Source organism: Scyliorhinus torazame, chromosome 12 (genome assembly GCF_047496885.1).
Source record: "Scyliorhinus torazame isolate Kashiwa2021f chromosome 12, sScyTor2.1, whole genome shotgun sequence".
Classification (NCBI taxonomy): Eukaryota; Metazoa; Chordata; class Chondrichthyes; order Carcharhiniformes; family Scyliorhinidae; genus Scyliorhinus; species Scyliorhinus torazame.
This window is the reverse complement of record NC_092718.1, coordinates 53,139,705-53,160,000: the sequence shown is the minus strand read 5'-3', so window position 1 is coordinate 53,160,000 and position 20,296 is coordinate 53,139,705. Positions and strand designations below refer to the sequence as shown.

Below are 20,296 nucleotides of genomic sequence, written 5' to 3'. Positions count from 1 at the left end.
TCCCAGCCCTGTCGACCATGCAAAGTCCTCCATTCTTGGGGGATTGTGGCAAAATTGGAAGAGCTGTCTCACAGACTAGTCAAGCAAAGCCTGGCAGCCTTACAGATAATGTCCCGGACACCATCATTACCATTCCTGGGTCAGAAGTGGTGATGTTTGTAAATGACTGTATATAATGTTCAGCACCATTCCCAAATCTTTGGGTAAATTCAGCAAGACCTGAACAATATCCGGGCTTGAGCTGACAAGTGGCAAGTAACATTCGCGCCACAAGTGCCAGGCAATGACCATCTCCAACAAGAGAGGATCTAACCATCGCCCCATAGCATTCAATGGCATTGCCAAGGGTAGCAAGGTAGCACAGTGGTTAGCACTGTTGCTTCACAGCGCCAGGGTCTCTGGTTCGATTCCTGGCTTGGATCACTGTCTGTGTGGAGTCTGCACGTTCTCCCCGTGTCTTTGTAGGTTTGCTCCGGTTTCCTCCCACTAGTCCCAAAAGATGTGCTTGTTAGGTGAATTGGACGTTCTGAATTCTCCCTCCGTGTACCCGAACAGGTGCCGGAGTGTGGTGACTCGGGGATTTTCACAGTAACTTCATTGCAGTCTTGCCTACTTGTGATAATGAAGATTATTATTATTGTTTATTCCCCCACTATCAACATCCTGGGTTTACCATTGACCTGAAACTGAACTGGACTTGCCATATAAATACAGTGGCTACGAGAACAGGTCAAAGACTTAGGAACCCTGCGGCGAGTAAGTCACCACCTGACCCCAAAAGCCTGTCCGCCATCTACAAAGCGCAAGACAGGAGGACATAGAATCCCTACCGTGCAGAAGGAGGCAATTTGGCCATCGAGATTGCACTGATCCTCCAAACGAGAGCTCGACCTAAGCCCACTCCCATGCCTTATCCCTGAAACCTAACCTGCACATCTTTGGACTGTGGGAGGAAACCAGAGCACCCGGAGGAAACCCATGCAGATGGGGGGTAGAAAGTGCAAACTCCACACAGACCGTCACCCAAGGCCAGATTGAACCCAGGTCCCTGGCGCTGTGAGGCAGCAGTGCTAATCAGTGTGCCACCATGTGGAATACTCTCCACTTGCCTGGATACGAGCAATTCCAACAACACACTCGAAATTTGACACGGGCAGCACGGTGGCGCAGTGGTTGGCACTGCTGCCTCACGGCGCCAAGGTTCCAGGTTTGATCCCGGCTCTGGGTCACTGTCCGTGTGGAGTTTGCACATTCTCCCCGTGCTTGCGTGGGTTTCTACCCCACAAAGATTTGCAGGGTAGGTGGATTGACCCCACTAAATTGCCCCTTAATTGGAAAAAAATAATTGGGTACACACAATTTTTTTTTTTTTTTTTTTTTAAAGCTCGACACCATCCAGGACAAAGAAGCCGGTGATTGCTTGTCCTTCCACATACATTCAATCCTTTCACCACCGATGCACAGTAGCAACAGTGTGTACTATCAACAAGATGCTGCAATAGCTCACCAAGGTTCCTTAGGAAGCACCTTCCAAACCTATGAACACTACCATCTAGAAGGACAAGGGCAGCAGATACATTGAAACACCACCACCTGGAAGTCCCCTCCCCCCCCCCCCATTCTGACTTGGAAATATATCGCCGCACCTTCACTGTTGCTGGGTCAAAATCCTGGAATTCTCTCCCTTTTTAAAAAATCAAATATTTAATTGAAGCATTTGTAATTTTCACAGTTTAACACATTAACATTTCTTCAACAACCACACAGGCCGACACACGCAAAACACCTGAAATTCCCGCCCGAACAACGTGTGGGTGTACATACATCTTGGGGACTGCAGCGGCTCAAGAAGTCAAGTCTCCACCACCTTCTGATGGATAAATAGGGATGGGCAATAAATGTTGGCCTAGCCAGCGATGCCAACATCCCGTAAATGGATAAAAATAAACTGGTGACTCATGCATTCCAGATATGCGCCTGGAAACCAAGGAGTGGTTTGAAGGTTGTGCCCTGAATTGTCACTCTGTGGAGTTTCTACATGTTACAGCTTCCTACAGTATCAGCCAAAGGGAGGGGGGGGAGAGGAGGGGGGGGAGGGGGGGAGACATTCAGGAGAGCCTTAGACTTTGGACGCAGTGCTGGTTTGATGCATCAGTATACATTCACTGTGATATACAATTTATTTCCAAAGGCTGTCCTGGTTGTGTGAGACTGAGATATATACATGTATAAAACCAGAGAATCAGGTGACATCTTGTGGGTCCTCAAGTCTAGGTCTCAAGTGTTGCCAAGATTACAATAATCATACTTTTATGTTAGAGAGTACTATCTGCACCAGGTCAACACTCCTAAGGTGTCCAAATTAATCAAATCTGGTGTGGTAAATCGGCAAACAAAAAAGACCTGTGACATTATGAGAAATGTACAGAACTGTAAGGGTTAATGTTATGTCCGAATCAACCACTAGATGGAACTAGATGCAGAACTATATAAAGCATCGATGCTAAGGCTTCTGGGAGCAAATTGAGGAGAAGGCCAGAAGACAGACTGTAGGAAAGATGGTGAAGGCAGATCATAGTTATTGTATTAGTGTAGAGATTAATGATAGATGAGTGTAGATTGTATGATTATTGTCAATTGTTTATTATACAGAAGTAAGAGTTGAATTCAATTAGGTAGTGTAAATAAATCATAAGCTTTGTTTAATATAAAAGCTAGTTGTGGTCTTTGTGAACACTACGCCAACCATCCTAGGATCGGAACCACGAGACCAACATTTTTTTCCCCCAGAAATTGTGGGTACGTTTAGCGGAGTGTTTCCCAGCACCTGCAGTACCGAGAACGACATTGTTAATTAACGGGACTTTGCCATTTGTTTTGGCTTGGGGGAGGAATGCCCTGCTGAGGGTGTACTCGCCTTTATTTCCTGCATTGTAAAGCTTAGCTCACCAGTACAGGAAGAGTATTCGCGGATTGGGGTGCCATTTTTAAATGCCGCCCTGATCTTTCACCCCCCCCAGCCCCCAGCCACCCCGCTGTGGCCTCCGGATCCTCTCACTGCACCCAACCTACCTCCTTAGGGGGTCCTCTAATCCCCCCTCATCTCACCTAAGGGCAAGACATCCCTGGGACTGCCACCTAGGCATCTTGCCACTGCCAGCCTGGCACCCTGGCAGTGTCTGGGTAACACTGCCAAGGTACCAAACTGGCAGTGTCAAGGTGCCTGGGTGTCAGCCGCAGTGCAAGGGTACCACTCTGTGCAGAGCCCAACCGCCTAAGGGTCTCTAATGGCCTGGGAGATGTTTGTGTGGACCAGTACAAAACGGTGCCATGGAAAGGTCTTCCAGGCAAGGCCATTAGTTCCCTGGCCCTGGAGGAATTCAGCACGGATATAGCTAAATGAGCCAAATGGACCATGTGTATATATGTGTCTCGCCCAGCGAGGGCAAGATTCAGATCACAATGTCTTGCAAGATCTTGTTAAATCTCACAAGGTTTTTCGAGCGTCGTGAATCTCTTGAGAGGCCTCTTGCAAGATTCAATGGTCTCGTCACGTCACCAAGTCGAGCGCGAGGAGTCCGTTAAATCAGACCCGTTATTTATATTTGGGCCTATACCAAACTGTATGGATTTTCATTGCTTGTTTCCTTTCAAATTCGCCTTGGTTCAGGAGTTAGCTTACAGCTTGTGTACTGTGGATGGCACACTGGTTAGTCCTGCTGCCTCAAAGTACCAGGTACCTGGGTTCACTTCCAGTCTTGGGTGACTGTGTGGAGTTTGCACATTCTCCTTGTGCCTGCGTGGGTATCATATGGGTGCTCTGGTTTCTCCTCTCAGTCCGAAGATGTGCAGGTTAGGTGGATTGGCCATGCTAAATTGCCTCTTAGTGTCCAAAGAGGTGGAGGTTAGATGGGGATAGGGTGAGGGCTCTCCAATTAGGAGAGTGCTTTTTCGGAGGGTTGGTGCAGACTTGATGGGCTGAATGACCTCCTTCTGCACTGTAGAGATTCTGAGTTCTGTGGAAAAGAGGCCTCAAAAGTAAATTTTAAACTACTTTTATAGTCTTGCATAGCTGCCAATTGACTACCGTTAAACTGAATAAGCATATGTTGATTAAATGACACCGCATATAAAGAGCTTCTGGTGCAAAATAAACTTTCAGGGAACTGTGCTTTTAAGATTCATGATTTTGTCATTAATAATTTCAATGGACAGAAAATTGATCTGATGTATAAACTTCTGACTGAGTTTGAAGGTAATATAGTCTTTGTGTGAAGCTTTACACAGGGAATGCTAAATTGTAAAATCTACCCTGTAGTGTCTTGGTCGTGAAATTGGGGTGGCATTTAAAAATGGCTTCCCAATCCCTTCCTGCTCTTGAGGATCTCCGCTCGTTGGAGCTCCTGAGTACAGGAAATGTGGCTAAGTGTAGCCTGGCGGGGGGGTTCCCCCCGCTGGGGCATGAAAACGAGACGGAGTGCCGTTAGATAGCAGGGTCGTTCCTGGTGCTTAAGACCCTGCTAATCCCGCCTAGAATGGCACTCTTTTTTTAGTTTGGTTCATTAGATCGCCTCCAGAGTTAGATATTGGCACTTTAAAGCAGGGGAAATGGGACTAATTGGATAGTTCTTTCCAAGAGTCAGCATTGTCAGGATGAGCTATATTACAGACTTCCCCAAAAGGCTGTCGATGCTGGGTTAATTGAGATCTAAGTCTGATCTACAGTTTTGATAGAAAAGGGTATCAAGGATTGTGGAGCTGGGGTGCAGATCTACCCCAATCTGACTGAATGGTAGAAGAGGTTCAAAGGGTTGAATTGCTTCCACCTCGCCTTACAACAGACTCCTGTTTTACTTGCAAAACTCTGTAGTTCCTGTAAACTCTTGCCAGAGGACTGTAACATTAGACCCCCAAGGTTTTTGACCTTAAATGATGAGTAGATTAAAACCATCTGCTGGTAACATCAATCTCGCGACTATATTGCAACGTTATGCTTATTAATGTCCATGGAATTCATATCCACTATGTATCGGGGGCAAGGTAGCACAGAAATGGGGAATGTTCTTTACCTTGGGAGTTTTACACACCCACCCCAGCCAAGCGGTATGTTTTAGGTGGGGGGTGGGGGTATGGACCCCTGATCTGGTCCCTGCAATACGGTGGTTTGCTGCCCACCCTTGGGCCTATTGAGGCCCTTATCTCCCCAAATAATTGGCAATTGGAGGGCTTCAATCCCCCTACACTGCTGTGGTGGGCAGGTGGAAGTTAGTGAAAGAGCAGGAAAGGGGTTGCCTCTGGGGGGCCTGCCTTGTGTGCACCGGGGCACTTCCCTAAGATTGTGCCCCTCCCCTTTGTGTCTCCCCTTCTACTCCACAAGTACTTTAACGTCTGTGGCTTGTGTGCAGCCCGTCAATAACATTTGGCTTGCTGTGCATCCACATAGTTTAAAGGGAACATTATTGTCCACACATTTTTTTTAAAAGTTGGTCCTCCAAAATGTAATTCTTTGTTCAAGCTTTTGGTCACGTGTCTTAATCTCTTCATACAGTTTAAGTTCAGTCTGAAACATTGGAACATGCTTACGATGTTAAAAGCACTGTACAAAATGGAGTTGTTGCACACATGATGTATGATACCATATAGGTTTGCGGTAAAATGCTCTGAATATATCTTCAGCCACTATGAACCTGTATCCCAACACACAAATAACAACACACAATCTGTGGCACATCCATATCTTCGCTGATTTGATTTAGCGCATCCAGATGAATTGGAGAATGCAGCTTTAAGGGCCCAGTAGGTTGCCCTGCTGGATGCCTGACCTAATCTTTAATCTTTTAACCTCATTACAATTCTAGCTTTAAAATTTAAAAAAAAAAAATAGCAATTGGGGGCAGCACGGTGGCAAAGTGGGTTAGCCCTGATGCCTCACGGCGCCGAGGTCCCAGGTTTGATCCCGGCTCTGCGTCACTGTCCGTTTGGAGTTTGCACAGTCTCCCCGTGCTTGCGTGGGTTTTGCCCCCACAACCCAAAGGTGTGCAGGGTAGGTGGATTGGCCACGCTAAGTTTCCCCTTAATTGGAAAAAATGAATTGGGTACTCTAAATTTTTTTTTTTTTAAATAGCAATTCAACTGTGATTGGAGTTTCTGAGTTCTTACTTATTCCTTATTCTATGTTAATAGATTTGTGCATTTATCAATTATAGAACACGAGCGCTGCGGAGGACAAATCCTCGGCAGATGGACCACTCTACAGACTTGTCCTTGCAGGAGATGCTGGTTCAGGGAAATCCAGTTTTCTACTGCGTCTGTGTATGAACGAATTCAAAGGACACATTCCTACTACGTTGGGTAAGTTAAGTATCCCTTGCTATCTGCCTGTATCTTTAAAGGGTGACGTGTTCAGAAATGGGGTTGCCTACAGCATATTGATCCGATCACAAAAAATATTGGGGCAATTTTCCTTGAATAACTTCCTCAGCCAGTGGACATGTCTGGTAGAGCACATCCAAACCCATTCTGCCCAAAGGTACCTGAACCAATTAATAATTTCAGTTTTGGGTTCTTTTAATTGCTAAAAGCGCAGGAGAACCTCTTCCAAAAGTTAAATTGCTGCCTATTTTGGAACCTTTTCCCTGCTGTTTGAAGCAAGAAGGCCCTGGTGATTGTCCTGGTGGTGATGGGCGGTCAGTCACCTATCTTTCTCAAATCTTCCAAGCAGGGGAGACTAGGACCCGGGGGCACAGCCTTAGAATAAAAGGGAGTCACTTTAGAACAGAGATGAGGAGAAATTTCTTCAGCCAGAGAGTGGTGGGTCTGTGGAATTCATTGCCACAGAGGACGGTGGAGGCCGGGACGTTGAGTGTCTTTAAGACAGAAGTTGATAAATTCTTGATTTCTCGAGGAATTAAGGGCTATGGAGAGAGAGCGGGTAAATGGAGTTGAAATCAGCCATGGAGTGGACTCGATGGGCCGAATGGCCTTACTTCCGCTCCTATGTCTTATGGTCTTATTGCTGCCAGCTTATTTTCCAATTCTCTGCTTAGGCAAGCTAGGTGCAAGCATGAGGCCCATTTTGTGTGATGGGCCTGCACTGAGTGAAGAGTGGGGAAATGGAAGCGGGTGGTTTTGTGCCACCCTGCTGCTTATTATTGCATGAACGTGCCACCAGCTGTTTCAGAAGAAAATGCCTGACCTCCACCCAATGGCAAGATCGTCAGAATGCGAATGAACAAAAAAGGGCTTGTTGCCCTCTACTGGGGAATAAGCATATGCCAGGCAAAAAGCAGGAAATATCACCCCAGACTCTTCCATATCTCAATGGTGTCCACCTTTACTGATTCACAGTCCATTCCTGGCAGTTGTGAACTGGAGGCTAGAAATCGAGATATTTCTCCTTCCTGTAATCTAATGTGTTTTACTCTGCTACTTTCTAAATGCTTTGCTAATATGGAAGTGTTTCATGTCAAATGCTATTTGTGGTACAGGCCCTTATGATGGTCCTACTTTGCTTTTGAACAAGCTGAATGGCCAGCAGCCTTTCGAGTTTTTTGAGATTTTGTTCAAAAGGTTTGAACCCTCGTGATCATTCTGTTGATTGTGGGGGAAGATGGGGTGAGTGAGAATGGGGATGAGTTGCCAATAACAAACAAATTTAGTTGACCCGAGTTTGACTGCTCCAGAATGAATTGAGATTTGGAAATATTGAAACTTTGAGAATCTAAAGTTTGTTTTTTACATGCAGAAAAAGCTGCCATAAGTAAAATTAACCATTAATTTATCATTATTGTCATGACAATCTCAACTGCTTTAGGAGAGGAATCTTCCATCTGTGCCTGGCCTATATGTGACTCCAGTCCCACACCAACTCTTTAAAGCTTTACTCTTGGCAAAGCCACTCCGATATATCGAAACCATTACAAGTGACTCTAAAAGTAGGTTCACCACCTTCACAGGGTGACCTGGAATGGGCAATAAATGGTGGCGATGTCCAGTTCCTGAGATTGAATACACTTTCCCTTTTTTTTTTAAATTCGTTCATTGGATGTGGGTGTTGCTGGCTGGGCCAGTATTTTTGCCCATCCCTAATTTCCCTTGAACGGAGTGGCTGCCAGGCTATTTCTCCAGGTTACTTCAGAGGGCATTTAAGAATCAACCACATTGTTATGTGTATGGAGACACCTGTAGGTAGGGGGCAGCAGATTTCCTTCAATAAAGGACATTCGTGAGCCAGACGGGTTTTTATGACACTCTGCAATGGTTTCATGGTCATCATTAGACTTTTAATTCCAGATTTGAACCCGGGTCCCCAGAGAATTACCCTGGGTCTCTGGATTACTAGTCCAGTGACAATACCACTATGCTACCGCCTCAAAATACAAAAATACCATTTACCCAGTTATAATGGAGCATGTCAATGATTACATCTTTCTTTAACTAACTTTAGTTTTCTGTGTTTTTCAAATGTGCAAATCCTAGTGAAACTCCAGTGTTAAAAATAACCTGTTTGTTTCTAGGAGTTGATTTTCAAATGAAGAAACTATTGGTCGATGGTGAAAGTGCCACATTGCAGATTTGGGACACTGCTGGGCAAGAGAGGTAAAGGTGACTGTTTAAAATGAGAGATCTCTTTTTATTCATTTGCGGAATGTGGGCACTGCTGGCTAGGTCAGTATTTATTGGCCATCCCTAGTTACCCTTCAGAAGGTGGTGGTGAGCTGCCTTCCTGACCGCTGCAGTCCCCAAGATGTATGTACATCTACAGTGCTGTTAGGGAGGGAGATCCAGGATTTTGACCCAGCGACAGTGAAGGAACGGCGATATATTTCCAAGTCAGAGTGGTGAGTGACTTGGAGGCGAACCCCCAGGTGATGGTGTTCCCAGGTATCTGCTGCTCTTGTCTTTCTAGATGGTAGTGGTCATGGGTTTGGAAAGCGCTGCCTAAGGAACCTTGGTGAGTTCCTGCAGCGCATCTTGTAGATGGAACACAACGGCTGCCACTGTTAGTTGGTGGTGGAAAGAGCGAATGTTTGTGGAAGGGGGAGCAATCAGGCGGGCTGCTTTGTCCTAGATGGTGTCGAGTTTCTTGTTGGAGCTACACTCATCCAGGGAAGTGGAGAGATTCTATTACACTCCTGACTTATCCTTGTAGATGGTGGACAGGCTTTGGGGAGGCCAGGAGGAGAGTTAGTCGCCACATGATTCCTAGCCTTTGACCTGCTCTGATAGCAACAGTATTTATATATGACTAGCTGCTGATTTCTCTGCTCAAGTTTTGAATAGGTCGGAATTTGAAACATGCATTCCTGCACAAAATGTTACTTAATGTTGTGTTTTATTGCAATAGGTGCTAAATACCTGACAGTATTTGTGTGATCTGTCAAAGGGTTGATGCAATGAAATACTTCCTTTGAGGTGCACGTATTTTTTTTTATTTCGGGTATGAAAATGACGGACAGGAAAATACTGGTTCCAGCTTGTCCCAGAAAATTATGATTCCCAGTACTTGCAACTTCCCAGACAACTCAGAACCATGTGATCTTCTGTGAGAGGCAATAAATGGGGTTTAAATACTGCACCAAGTTACCATTCTGAAATACAGAACCTGATTGTTTGATTCCAATGGAATAAGTAATTGGTTCAGTTCACCAATGGTTGGGTGCCCAGGTGGCGAAGGTGGAAATGACACCCATCCCCCAGCATGTTTCACTTAAATCCTCTTTTTATCTGCGTTCGTAAAATAATTTTCTTTCTGTTCAAAAGCTGTGTTTTTGGGAGATATCTTGCTGCATCTTCCCAGTAAATGGGCTCCTTTTTCACCTTTAACAGCCAAGCCACCCAATCTTGCTGACGGGCAGAATCCAGAGCAAGTCACATTTCACCCTTTTATTCCACCATTTTACCTTTGAATTAAAGAGACAGTCCCAAATCTTAGCAATCTTAAAAGCTTCACATTTGCAACCATGCCTCACTGTACATGGATAATATGGATTTATCAGTTTGGTGTTTGTATTCATAGTCTGTGCAATATGAATCCATTTCCATATAGACATGCTCATCAATGACAACTGCATTTTCTTTTACTACAGGTTCCGCAGTATTGCCAAGTCCTATTTCCGAAAAGCTCATGGTGTGTTATTACTGTATGATGTGACTTCAGAGAATAGTTTTCTGAACGTCCGAGAGTGGATTGACGAAATTAAGGTACAAATCATTTTGTTGGCTTAGCCAAATTGCTCCAACTTGTCAATAGTTTAATGTGCTTCTCATTGGGTTCCTCTGTTATTGTGCACTTTCAAGTTCATGTGGTCCTTCACTTGAACCGTATTGGCGGTGATCTCGCCTCTTCTTGGATAACTTTACCAGTTGTGTAGTTGTTGGCTCAACCTCTGACATTGTCTCCATTATTTCAGGGGTATTCAAGAGCATGTGGACATTCTTTCTTTGTTTCTCTCTTTCTCTCCTTTCTCTTTCTCTTCTCCTTTTCAATGATCTTATTCCTGCTGCATGTTTCTCCGTTTCCGGTAATATGCCTTCTACTGCATGAAGCCTTACTGTCCTTAATGCTCAAGACAATACAAACTTGACCTTTTCTAAAATGCTCAACCTGCATTTCCTAAGGTAACTTTATGGAATACTAACACACAAAAATCTTAATATCTCTTTGTCTCTTGTGGTTTGGGGGACCAGGAGACAACATGCATGGGGTGCCTAATATTGTGCTAAATATGTTGTTTCCTCCAAACTTATCTTGCTGGATTCCAGCATGGGGGTAATGTATATGACAAAGGCTGGATAGCCTCTTTCTCTGCACTGTAGGGAGTCTATGGAGTGGGCCATTCAGTCTTTCGAGCCTTGTCAGCTATTCAACAAGATCATGGCTGACATGATTCTCTCTTCAACTCTACTTTGGCTGTTTGCACCCCCCTCCCTCCCGACCCCATAACCCTTGACTGGTTAAACTTGACTTTGAATAAATTCAGTGGAAGCAGAGAGCATGGCTGAGATACTAAATGAATAGTTTGGATCTTTATCAAAAGGAAGATGCTGGCAAAGTGATATTGAAAGAGGAGATAGTTGAGATACTGGATGGACAAGACATTGTTAAAGAGCAGGCTATTAGAAAGGCTGAATGTACTTAAAAGTCAATAAGCTGCCAAGCCCAGATGGGAAGCATTGAGGGAATTGAAGGAAGTAAGGATGGAAATTGCAGAGGCCCTGGCCACAATCTTCAAATCTGCGTTAGATACCAGGTGGTGTCAGAGGATTGGAGAATTGCAGATGTTACACCATTGTTCAAAAGGATGGTGTAAGGATAAACCCAGCAACTACAAGCCAGTCAGTTTGACTTTGGCGGTGGTGGGAACGCTTTTAAAAATGATGATCTAGACATAATTAACCATCACTTGGACAAGGGAGAATTAATGAAAGAAAACCAGCATGGACTTGTTAAAAGCAAATAGTGTATAACTAACCGGCTTGGGTGTTTTCATGAGGTATTGCAGTTTGTGTGGTATATAAGGACTTCCAAAGGTATTTGATAAAAAGACATTGGCTTTCCAGCAAATTGGAACCCCATAGGGTTCAAGAAGGGGCAATGGCTGCATGGATATGAAAGTGGCTAAAGGGTTGAAAAGGGAGAGCAGTGGTGAAGAATTGTGGAGGGAGCAGTACTACGACCACTGCTTTTCTTGATGTAATAATTACTTAGACTTGAGTGTAACGGGAATAATTTCAAAATTTGCAAATGATGGCACAGTGGTTAGCACTGCTGCCACACAACCAGGGACCCAGGTTCAATTCTAGCTGAAGATGGCTGTCTGTGTGTGTGGAGCTTTCATGTTCTCCCTGTGTCTGTGTGGGTTTCCTCTGGGTGCTCCGGTTTCCTCTCTCGGTCCAAATATATGCTGGTTGGGTAGATTAACCATGCTAAATTGCCCCATTAGGGTCCAAAAATGTGCACGTTAGGTGGGGTTATGGAGATAGGGAAGGGGAGTAGGTCTAGGAAGGGTGCTCTTTTAGAGGGTTGGTGCAGACTTGATGGGCCGAATGGCCTCATTTTGCACTGTAGGAGTTCTATGGTTCTATTACATAACATTTGTGGGTATAGTGAACTGAGAGAAGGATATTAATAGATTTCAGGTGGAATCGACACACTTGGCAGATAAAGTTTAATGGAGCAAAATGTAAAATGATGGATTTTTGTGGGAAGAATAAAGTCAATAGAAAATAGAGGGAATTCTAAAGAGAGATCTGCAGATATATGTGCACAAGCTGGTGAAAGTAGCAGGGCATGTACTGTACGGAGAACAACACTTTCCACTGTACCTCGGTACACATGACAATAAAACCCACAATCTGCAATGTTCGAGTAATACCTAGCACAAAGGAAGGTGGTTGTGGTCGTTAAAGAGGTCAATCAACTCAGTCCCAAGATCTTACTTCAGGAATTCCACAGAGTAATGTCCTAGGTCCAACCACCTTCAGCTGCTTTATCAATGACTTTGTGTCATAAGGTCAGAAATGGGGTTGTTCGCTGATGGTCGCAAAATATCCAGCACCATTTGCAACTCCGATATTGAGGTAATCCATGCCCATATGCAGCAAGACATGGATAACATTCAGGCTTCAGCTGATAAGTGGCAAGTTACATTCACTCCATACAAGTGCCAGGCAATGACCATCTCCAACAAGAGAGAATCCAACCATCTCCCCAAGACATTCAATGGCACTACCATCACTGAATTCCCAATTATCAACATCCTGGGGATTACCATTGACTAGAAACTTAACTGGACTAACTATATAAATACTGTGGCTATATGAACAGGTCAGAGGCTAGGAAAAATATGGCAACAACTCACCACCTGGCTCTCCAAAGCTTGTCGACCATCAACATGGCAGTCAGGAGTGTGATGAAATACTCTCCACTTGCCTGGATGAGTATAGCTCCAACAACACTCAAGAAGCTCAACGCCATCCAGATCATCCTAGATTAGCATCCCAGCCACCACCTTCAACATCCACTCCCTCCACCACTGATGCACAGTAGCAGCAGTGTGTATCACCGACAAAGTGCATTGCAGGAACTCAGCAAGGTTCCTTCAACAGCAACTTCCAAACCCATGAATTCTACAACCAAGAAAGGCCAGGGCAGCCAATGCATGGGAACGCCTCCTGCAAGTTCCCCTCCAAGCTGTACACCATCCTGACTTGGAAACATATTGCCATTTCTTCACTGTCGCTGAGTCAAAATCATGGAACTCCCTCCCTAACAGCACTGTGGGTGTACCTACACCACATGGACTGCAGCGGTTCAAGAAGGCAGCTCGCCACCATCTTCTGAAGGGATGGGCAGTAAATGCTGGCCCAGCCTGTGAAAAGTTGAGTAAAGTGGTTTTGAAAGGCATATGTGATCCTGGGAAACAGAGGCATAAAGTACAAAAGCAAAGATGTTACAACTGGAGTGCAGAATTGGACAGCAATCTTTAGGAAGGGTGTGAAGGCTTTATAGAGGATTGGGTAAATATTTACAGTTATGGGAAAATGAGTTAAATGGATATATTTGAGAAGCTAAGGTTATTCTCCAAGAAGGTTGTGAAGAAATTTTATAGATGTATTCAAAAATCATGAGGGGTACAGATTGAGTAGATAGGGAGACTTCCCAATGGTAGAAATGGCAAGAACCAGAGGACCTAGATTGAAAGAACCAAAGTCAACACGAGGAAACATATTTTTACACGGCAACCGGTTGGCATTTGGAATGTTCTGTCTGACCGACCAGTGTAGTGGAAGCAGATTCAATTTTGTCCTTCAAAGGGAATTGAATAAACACCCAAAGGCAAAAAAAGTGTGCAGGACTATGGGGAAAGATTGACTAGGTTGGGATTGTTCTCACTGGAGTTCAGAAGAATGAGGGGGGATCTCATAAAATTCTAACAGGACAACAACAAAAAAAGACAGCCTAATGCCTGTCCCCAAAATATCCATGATCCACAGGGTTTCATTATATACGGTTCTTTTAAAAAATCAAAGATAACCCCTTCTGTTCAGTAAATCAGTAACCATGAACAATATATTTTTCAGAACTCTACTGATATCCCAACACCGATTATGTTAATTGGGAATAAAATAGATTTAAGAAATGAAATGCCTTATGCACAGCATGGCACCGTGCTGACTGCCCACGGAGAGAAACTCGCTATGGTAAGATTTTATCATGTTATGTATGCTGTTGTTAATACAAGTTAGAAATAAACTTCTTGTAAACCCTCTATATGTAAGAATGGTGCCATTAATGTAGAGCTGTTTTCAGTTAAAATACTTTTTATCTAAGCAGTTCACATCATATGAACCATGACCTTGTGGCTGGTTTGTTAAATGTTAACTCAGCAGTTTGGGACAACATTTGAATTAATCCACCACTGTGGTTATCATGATATAAATTGTAGACTAAGCTGTGTATAGGTCAGTACAGAGTAAACCTGTACCATCATGTTCGATTCGGAGTCCAAACTTTGGGGAGGCTGCAAAGACATTAGTTGGCGGGGCTGGGGGGAGATGTCTGAGAATGGTTCCAGGGATGAGAGACATCTGTTAGAAGGATAGATTGGAGAAGCTGGGGGTCTGTTCTGCTTCGAGAGGATTGAGGTATTCAAAAATCACGAGGGACCTAGACAGCGTAGAGCAAAAATGTTTGTCGGCGGAGGACCGTAGGATACCGATTCAAGATGACTGGTGAAAGAACTAAAGATGACATGAGAGAGCCTCTTTTTCTTGCAGCATGTGGTTAGGATCTGGAATGCACTTCTTGAGAGGGTGAGAGGAGGTAGATTCAATTGTGACTTTCAACAGAGAATTGGATAGAGCCTAACAAGAGATTTTGTAAGGTTATGGGGGAAGGGCCGATGAGTGGGACTAACTAAATTGTTTTTGTAGAGACCTGGTGTGGTGAACTGATATCTGCTTCCTCCTGTACTGTGACCCTTCTGTAATTCATCTTTTTCTAGACTTACAATGCATTGTTTTGTGAAACAAGTGCAAAAGATGGGACCAATGTGGTGGAAGCGGTTCTGCATTTGGCCAGGTAGGTTAACGCTAATTTTAAAGGTCTGAGGCGTTAAAGGAAGCAGAAATGGTCTATTACTACTGTAATTATGTGGATGGTATAATGCAAGAAACTTAAGAAAAAGAAAGATCTTGCATTTTTAGATAGTGTCTTATCAGCACGGTAACATAGTGGCACGCACTATGGCTTCACAGCACCACGGTCCTTGGTTCGATTCCCGACTTGGGTCACTGTCTGTGTGGAGTCTGCACGTTTTCCCCCTGTCTGTATGGGTTACCTCCGGGTGCTCCGGTTTCCTCCCACAAGTCCCGAAAGACGTGCTGTTAGGTAATTTGGACATTCTGAATTCTCCCTCTGTGTACCCGAACAGGTGCCTGAATGTGGCGACTAGGGGCTTTTTATAGTAACTTCATTGCAGTGCCATGTAAGCTTATTTGTAACAATAAAGATTATTATGTCTGCAAAGCCCTGAAAAGAATGATGTAATGCAAGTGTTGATCGAGACACATGACGGTATAACTAGGCTGCACGGTAGCACAGTGGTTAGCACCATTGATTCATAATGGCAGAGTCCCAGGTTTGATTCCCGGCTTGGGTAACTGTCTGTGTGGAGTCTGCGCGTTGTCCCGTGTCTGTGTGGGTTTCCTCCAGGTGCTCCAGTTTCCTCCCACAAATCCCGAAAGACGTGCTGTTAGGTAATTTGGACATTCTGAATTCTCCCAAGTGTACCCGAACAGGTGCTGGAATGTGGCGCCTCGGGGCTTTTCACGGTAACTTCATTGCAGTGTTAATGTAAGCCTACTTGTGACAATAAAGATTATAAAAAACAATAAAGATTATTATTATATTATCACTGTCCCTTAACTCAAAGTACTTTACAACCCAGCTATGTAACTTTGGCGGTATGTGCACTGTCAGGCATAGAATTTGAGTCCCATCAAGTAATATGTCAAGTACCACACCGAGTTTAGCAAATCCTTTCACATCTCAATCCTTCTGATCAGGCGAGTGAAAGTCAGGATTCTCATTCCTGATTGCTATCCGGACTTTACACAAGACAGGAAAAGGCAACAGAATGAATGAACAGATAATCAGGTATTGGTTGAGGAAGGAATGTTGGTCTAGATATTGGGAGCATTCAGTGCTCCTTTGAATAGTGCTCTGGTATTGTATTGATCTCCATGTGTTGGGAAGGTCTTCCTGTTTTTGAGATGTGTATTCGCAATCACTTTTCCTGGAAGAACGTGCCAAAGAAAATGGAATTGTCAAATTGCACCCTGGCGATGCTTACATAATGGAAGTATGTGTTGAGTGGGGTATCTCTGGGTTTCAGATTCACTGACACTAATATTTTTGGTCTCCTTGTCCATGCTGCCACTGTTCAAGCGAGCCACGGTGATCGGTAATACTCACAGCCGAGCCTTGTTTGTTTTTTAATGGGGCTTCTTCATGAGATGCAGATGACTTCTGTTACATTGTGAGGTTGGATGCTGCCCCTGGGGAAGGGGGAGGACATAAATCACCAGAAAAAAAATGGCACAGACTGCTACCAACAGCACACTGTTCCAGGATGCAACATCTGAAGTTTGAATCCGTGCCTCATTGCCAAAATAAAGTATAAAACTCAGGCCAGCAGAAACAAGGCCACAGCGGATCCCCTGTATGCATCAGAACAGTAAGACTGTTATCGGCCTGTAGCTAATCGCACCCTGTTACAAGTAAAGTGCTATTCTGCAGCACCAATTAATCTCCATAATTGAAATGTAATGCACTCCATGTGACTGACTGGATATATCTGCCACAGTGTACACCATGACATAATTTGTGTTCATTTCTCTCTTCATACAGAGAAGCTAAGAAGAATGCAAAGATCCGGGATCATGTTGAACCAGTGACGAAGCTAACAGCAGCAGATGGGAAAAAGGCACTTAGCAACTGCTGCAAAGCATAGAACGAGTACTTCACGGATTGACGTTTTTCACTGACCTCTATTAAGCCACAGATTATTCATGGGATTTGTGATGTTTTCTCACAATATGCTATCACAGACTTTTTTTTTGCAAACCTTTACTCTCATTTGAGAGCATCTCTATTTAATGGCCAATATATTTGGCAGATATTGTGTATATTTTTATATGAGGGTATATAGGTTTAAATGTACATATTGGAGCAGAGGAACACGTGTTGCCTATTCTATCTACTGGCACTTTAAGAAAAGAATGTAAAAAGTAAAATAAATGTTAGTTTTTGTAAAGTGAAGGAATTTGCTTTTTGAAATGCCGCTGCCGTTCATTAAAAGCTACCCAGTTAGAAATGGAGATGAAATGGATTACAATAAATCTGAATTTTGCTTTGAAACCATTTAAAACCGTTCCTTCCCCAGCTCTACAGATGGCCAAAATCTATCGACGCTGTACTTTTATTTTCTCAGATTTGCACAGGGACCCAGTGGGGGTGAATGTGGGAGGGGACCTTTAATGGTACTGAATGACCAGTGCTGTTTTTTGCTGTCAAACATACAGACTGGTCATGACATATTAAGTACCTCCACATCAGCTCTACAATTTATACCCTTCACAATTGTTTCTTACACATTGCCTATTGAACTTTCATACAAATTTGCTCACATCACTTGAATTTGCCAACTCTAACATTACGGTCTCCCTAAGATTTATGTTTTATGTATTCAACATGGAGAACAATTGGGCAAAATAGCCATGTAATTCTAAGTTGACATGAGCTCCACCCCGCCTCCCCCCCCCCCCCCCCCCCCCCCCCGGCCACATTAAAAAACCCAATCTGCTCAACCTGCTTTTCTTATGTATTTTTAAAAACTTTCCTTCAATGCATCTATGCTTTTCGCCTCAACTACTCCCCATGGTAGCGGGTTCCACATTCTCATCCCAATTTGGGTACACTTATTAATCTTCTATTTATGGCCGCTTGCTTTGCACTGCAGCACTCTCTATGAAACAGTTAAATCCCACATCTTGGGTTGAGTTTGCAATTCATTTTACTTATTTGTTCATGCGTTACGGGCAATGCTGGCTAGACTGGCATTTATTACCCATCCCTAATTGCACTTGAGAAGGGCATGAGCTGGTTATCGGCCTGTAGCTAATCACACCATTTGTTGGGGTCCAGTTTACCTAAAACTAAGAATCTTTTAAATCCTCGAGGAAGTCTGAGTTCTGCGTGGATGCTGATTTTCAAATTTCAGTCCATCTCTCTCCACTGGATTACGGTTTCCACTGGATACCTGTCTTCTGTAACTGTATCCCAAGTAGCTATCCTTTCAGATAGACCCAGAACATATACATTCTGTGATCACCAACCACCTAGCTAATGTACATTTCTTTGTTGCCGCAAATAGAAAAGGTATGGAGATGCCCACACTTCCTTGTAAAACATGATGAGAGGTTTATTAAGGATTGTTGTTCATACCGTCTATGGTGATCTGCTCCAAACCCGCGCAAACACTGACGTGACTACACATCACGGGACACAGAACCAGCAGGAATGTGTTCACTGATACATAACACCCCTCCCTCTTTACTTCATTAATGCAACAACAACCATAAACATTTGTACAACAGATCCACTATGCATTATTTTTATACATTTATACAATTCATGGCGGACATCTATTCATTTTTGATAGAACTCGGCATTCTTGAACTTGGCTACTTGGAAGTGTCCTCATTTAAGTTAACTAAGAGGTATTGCTCATACAATCGAGATGGTGATCTGCCCAAAGCCTCTCATGACTCTTAACCAGCAGGAATATATTCTCCGATACGTAATAGCTGCAGGCCGGGAATACATCAAGGGTTTGGATTGGATTGGATTTTGTTTATTGTCACGTGTACCGAGGTACAGTGAAAAGTATTTTTCTGCGAGCAGCTCAATAGATCATTAAATACATGGGAAGAAAAGAAAATACAAAGTAGGGCAACACAAGGTACACAATGTAACTACATAGACACCAGTATCGGGTGAAGCATGCAGGGGTGTAGTGTTAATGAGGTCAATCCACAGGAGGGTCGTTTAGGAGTCTGGTAACAGCGAGGAAGAAGCTGTTTTTGAGTCTGTTCGTGCGTGTTCTCAGACTTTTGTATCTCTTGCCCGATGGAAGAAGTTGGAAGAGTGAGTAAGCCAGGTGTGCGAGGTCTTTGATTAAGCTGCCTGCTTTCCCCAGGCAGTGGGAGGTGTAGATGGAGTCAATGGATGGGAGACAGGTTTGTGTGATGGACTGGGCTGCGTTCCCAACTCTCTGAAGCTTCTTACGGTCTTGGGCCGAGCAGTTGCCATACCAGGCTGTGATGCAGCCAGATAGGATGCTTTCTATGGTGCATCTGTAAAAGTTGGTAAGTGTTAATGTGGACATGCCGAATTTCCTGAGGAAGTATAGGCGCTGTTGTGCTTTCTTGGTGGTAGCGTCGACGTGGGTGGACCAGGACAGATTTTTGGCGATGTGTACCCCTAGGAATTTGAAACTGCTTACCATCTCCACCTCGGTCCTGTTGATGCTGACAGGGGTGTGTACAGTACTTTGCTTCCTGAAGTCAATGACCAGCTCTTTAGTTTTGCTGGCATTGAGGGAGAGATTGTTGTCGCTGCACCACTCCACTAAGTTCTCAATCTCCCTCCTGTATTCTGACTCGTTATTCGAGGTCCAGCCCACTATGGTCATATCATTAGCAAACTTGTAGATGGAGTTGGAACAATATGTTGTGCTGAGGAATGTGATAGGCATATTAAATATTTATTTGCAGGCTGCGACATCTTTTATGGATAATCTCAGTTTAAAGCAATGCGCAAAAAACTTTGTGATCCTACGCATCTTTCTGCTTCAGTTGTAAAAAGCTCATTTTTAACAATGTTTTTATTCTCCTTTTTAACATTTTCTTCAAAATTACCCCCACCAATAAACAGTAACAGATGCAATGTCAAATCCCTTATTAACAACAACGATCCCATCCTCCCACCAACAGCCACACAACAGCCCGCATGACAATATAAGCATCAAATAAAGAAAACCCAGAAAAGGAATCAGGAATCGTCCATGATCATCATTAACATATATAGCTTCCCCCCTCCCTCCCGCTAATATTCAAGGCCATCCAATCCCCGAAAGTGTACAATGAATGCCACCCATGACTTGTAAACCCCCCTCCCAGAGTCCTCCCCTCCACTTCCTCTCGAAAACACATCACCCCATATCGGCCC

The 20,296-nt window shown here is 43.9% G+C and overlaps 1 protein-coding gene across 1 annotated transcript in view; it reads left to right on the top strand.

Annotated features, from left to right (window-relative positions):
* Positions 1-17,425, top strand: part of rasef2 (RAS and EF-hand domain containing 2) — a 154,787-nt gene extending 137,362 nt beyond the window's left edge. Inside the window, exons 12-17 of the mRNA XM_072468706.1 lie at positions 6,207-6,351; positions 8,517-8,598; positions 10,089-10,203; positions 14,086-14,205; positions 15,009-15,085; positions 16,916-17,425. Coding sequence (XP_072324807.1) covers positions 6,207-6,351; positions 8,517-8,598; positions 10,089-10,203; positions 14,086-14,205; positions 15,009-15,085; positions 16,916-17,018 — 642 coding nt within the window. The 3' untranslated portion in view covers positions 17,019-17,425. The remainder of the gene's footprint in view (positions 1-6,206; positions 6,352-8,516; positions 8,599-10,088; positions 10,204-14,085; positions 14,206-15,008; positions 15,086-16,915) is intronic.
* The last annotated feature ends 2,871 nt before the right edge of the window (positions 17,426-20,296 follow it).